Source organism: Lottia gigantea (assembly GCF_000327385.1).
Source record: "Lottia gigantea unplaced genomic scaffold LOTGIsca_15, whole genome shotgun sequence".
NCBI lineage: Eukaryota > Metazoa > Mollusca > Gastropoda > Lottiidae > Lottia > Lottia gigantea.
This window is the reverse complement of record NW_008707797.1, coordinates 1763373-1765682: the sequence shown is the minus strand read 5'-3', so window position 1 is coordinate 1765682 and position 2310 is coordinate 1763373. Positions and strand designations below refer to the sequence as shown.

General features: G+C 37.4%; 1 protein-coding gene across 1 annotated transcript in view; it reads left to right on the top strand.

The window, feature by feature from the left end:
- Positions 1–411: 411 nt before the first annotated feature.
- LOTGIDRAFT_157863 (hypothetical protein) overlaps positions 412–2310 on the top strand; it is a gene marked incomplete at both ends in the record, with an annotated part of 2877 nt that continues 978 nt past the window's right edge. The window contains 3 exons of the mRNA XM_009050455.1: positions 412–457; positions 1417–1624; positions 1940–2136. Coding sequence (XP_009048703.1) covers positions 412–457; positions 1417–1624; positions 1940–2136 — 451 coding nt within the window. The remainder of the gene's footprint in view (positions 458–1416; positions 1625–1939; positions 2137–2310) is intronic.

Here is a 2310-nt window from a genome sequence, read left to right as displayed (position 1 = left end):
ACAATGAATGGATGGATGGATGGATGGATTAATGAATGATTGAATGAATGAATGAATGAATGAATGAATGCTGATCGATATCCAATCAAATATTATCAATCTATTATCAATCAAACACATTAGTTTATTATTCGTTATTTATTTATTTAGGCCCCGAGCTGCGCTAGTTAAAGGGACATAACCACGAAATCTTTGCTAAAGAAGCCCAGATATTACAACCATCTGCGTAGCATTTCGTAGCGTTGTATGGTTATGATATTAAAAGGTACCTGAAGGGGAAACCAATCGTTTTTTTTTTTTTTTTGAAAACACTGAAGCTCACAAACCGTGGGTGATGAAAAATGTCCAGTTTGGATAGTGATGTCCAATAGGCCCCATTAGAATGCAGATTGCGCTTTTGTGCTTAGTAAAATGAAGGTTTTCCGTGGCCAGAAGAAGTATGAAGATAACAAATCAAGTAGGTCCCAACATCTGCTCTGTCCTGTCGACTCACGAATACCCGATGACTATGTTGTAATTTAAATGACAAATTGACTGCTGCAGGGTCTGGTAATATCAATACAGTGGAATCTAATTAGTTGGTTCCTGATATTGATATATAGCTCTATGACTTCAGACAGACTTGTTTTGTTTTTTACCATGAGATAAGTTTTGAAAGTTTAACAAATCAAATGAATACGGATCGACTAATATAGAAGGTTCAATGAAACTTATTGTAATATTTTTACTTCTTGGTGTGTTCATAATTTTCACAGGTATGAATCATTTTTACTTCTAAATTCCAATTTGGTCGTTTCTTTTTTTCTTTTTATCGCTTTATAAAGCTTAGAAAATATCAATTAAAAGATCATTGCTTGATTAATTGGTGTTTCTAATGATTTATCCACTGAAAGCGACACTTTACCTGTTTTGGACCATCCGGAGAGTGGCAACAGTTGTTTCTTGGGAGGGTGGGGGGGAGGCAAGTACATACTGCCTTGCAAGCGACATCAGCCAAGTACCTTTTCATTAGAGAAAAAATTCAGTAAGAAAGAAAGAGAAGGCCTCGAGGACAATTCCAATCTAATTAAGATTAGATCAAACTTTCGTTCCGTTTTTCTTAGTTTTTTTCTTCTTCAACCACTTCAGTTAAGGTCTAACCTCTTGAACATTCGTCAATTTGATGATACTGCCAGCCAATCAAATTTCTGCCCTCTCCAACGTTGGGAACGCGAACAAAAGATGCATTCAGTGTCTAATGATTTTCGGAATTAAAAAAAAAACAAAAGTTAATAAAATAAACGGAACGAAAGTTTGGCACGTCAATTCAGATGCACGATGTTCACACCATCGTATCTGTTATGATGTAAACTCTATAGTAGACTTGTCTATCGACCAACCTTAACACACATCCTCAGATGATATGATAAATACCAGCCCCTTTCTGTTTAGATGTACGGGCAGCCCTAGATAAACATGGTTGCCTGCAGGAATGGCTGTACTGGAAAGAAAATTGTTACCGAGCTTTTCTGTATCGTCGTAATTTTGATAAGAGTGAAGAAGAGTGTGTCTATTATGGCGGCCATCTTACCAGTATGAAGGGGTCAGAAGAACACAAATTCTTGAAAGCTCGCGTCATTAATGGGTAAGATGTTAAAAGAAATGAATTCGTCTAAATATTTGCATCATCACTGATCGAGAGCACAATTTTAGCTGGCTCGGTCACTTTTCGGATATGAATTCGACGCTTGGTCTGCATGTGATTGAACTTGTAGTTGTAAATGGTACGAGTGATCCTGGAAACACCAATGCCAAGAGATAGACAGGATCCACATGCTATAAAAGGATCCTACAAACTAAGGTAACTAACAAACTAAATGATCATTGTGAGCCTAAATTGTTATCCTTGTAAAAACGGTTGTCTCTTCCTATACTTATTTCTAACTAACCAATGTTGCAGGATTCAAGACAATAACTTCTGGATCGGTCTGGTGAAAGAACAAAACCACAGTTTAGTGTGGACGGATGGAACGCCATTTTTATGGCAGGTGCCCGACGAGAAGTTATTTTTCTCCCGATGTGTTCTTCTGTCAAATGGCTATTGGCTGCCTGCTGGTTGTCTTTTAAAACACTACTTCATCTGTAAGATCCCGCCAGGTATGTAGTTCTGGTTCGTTTTCTGGGTTAAAAGAATGTTTTTCGCCATTGTATTGGCATAAGTAGTCCGAAACATTAGCATCTAATCCAGCCTCTGATAGCTATTTAGACAGTTGTCGGCTGTTGTAGAGACAGAAAAACAAGGTGTGTTTCATAGAGATTTTTTCGCTCAAT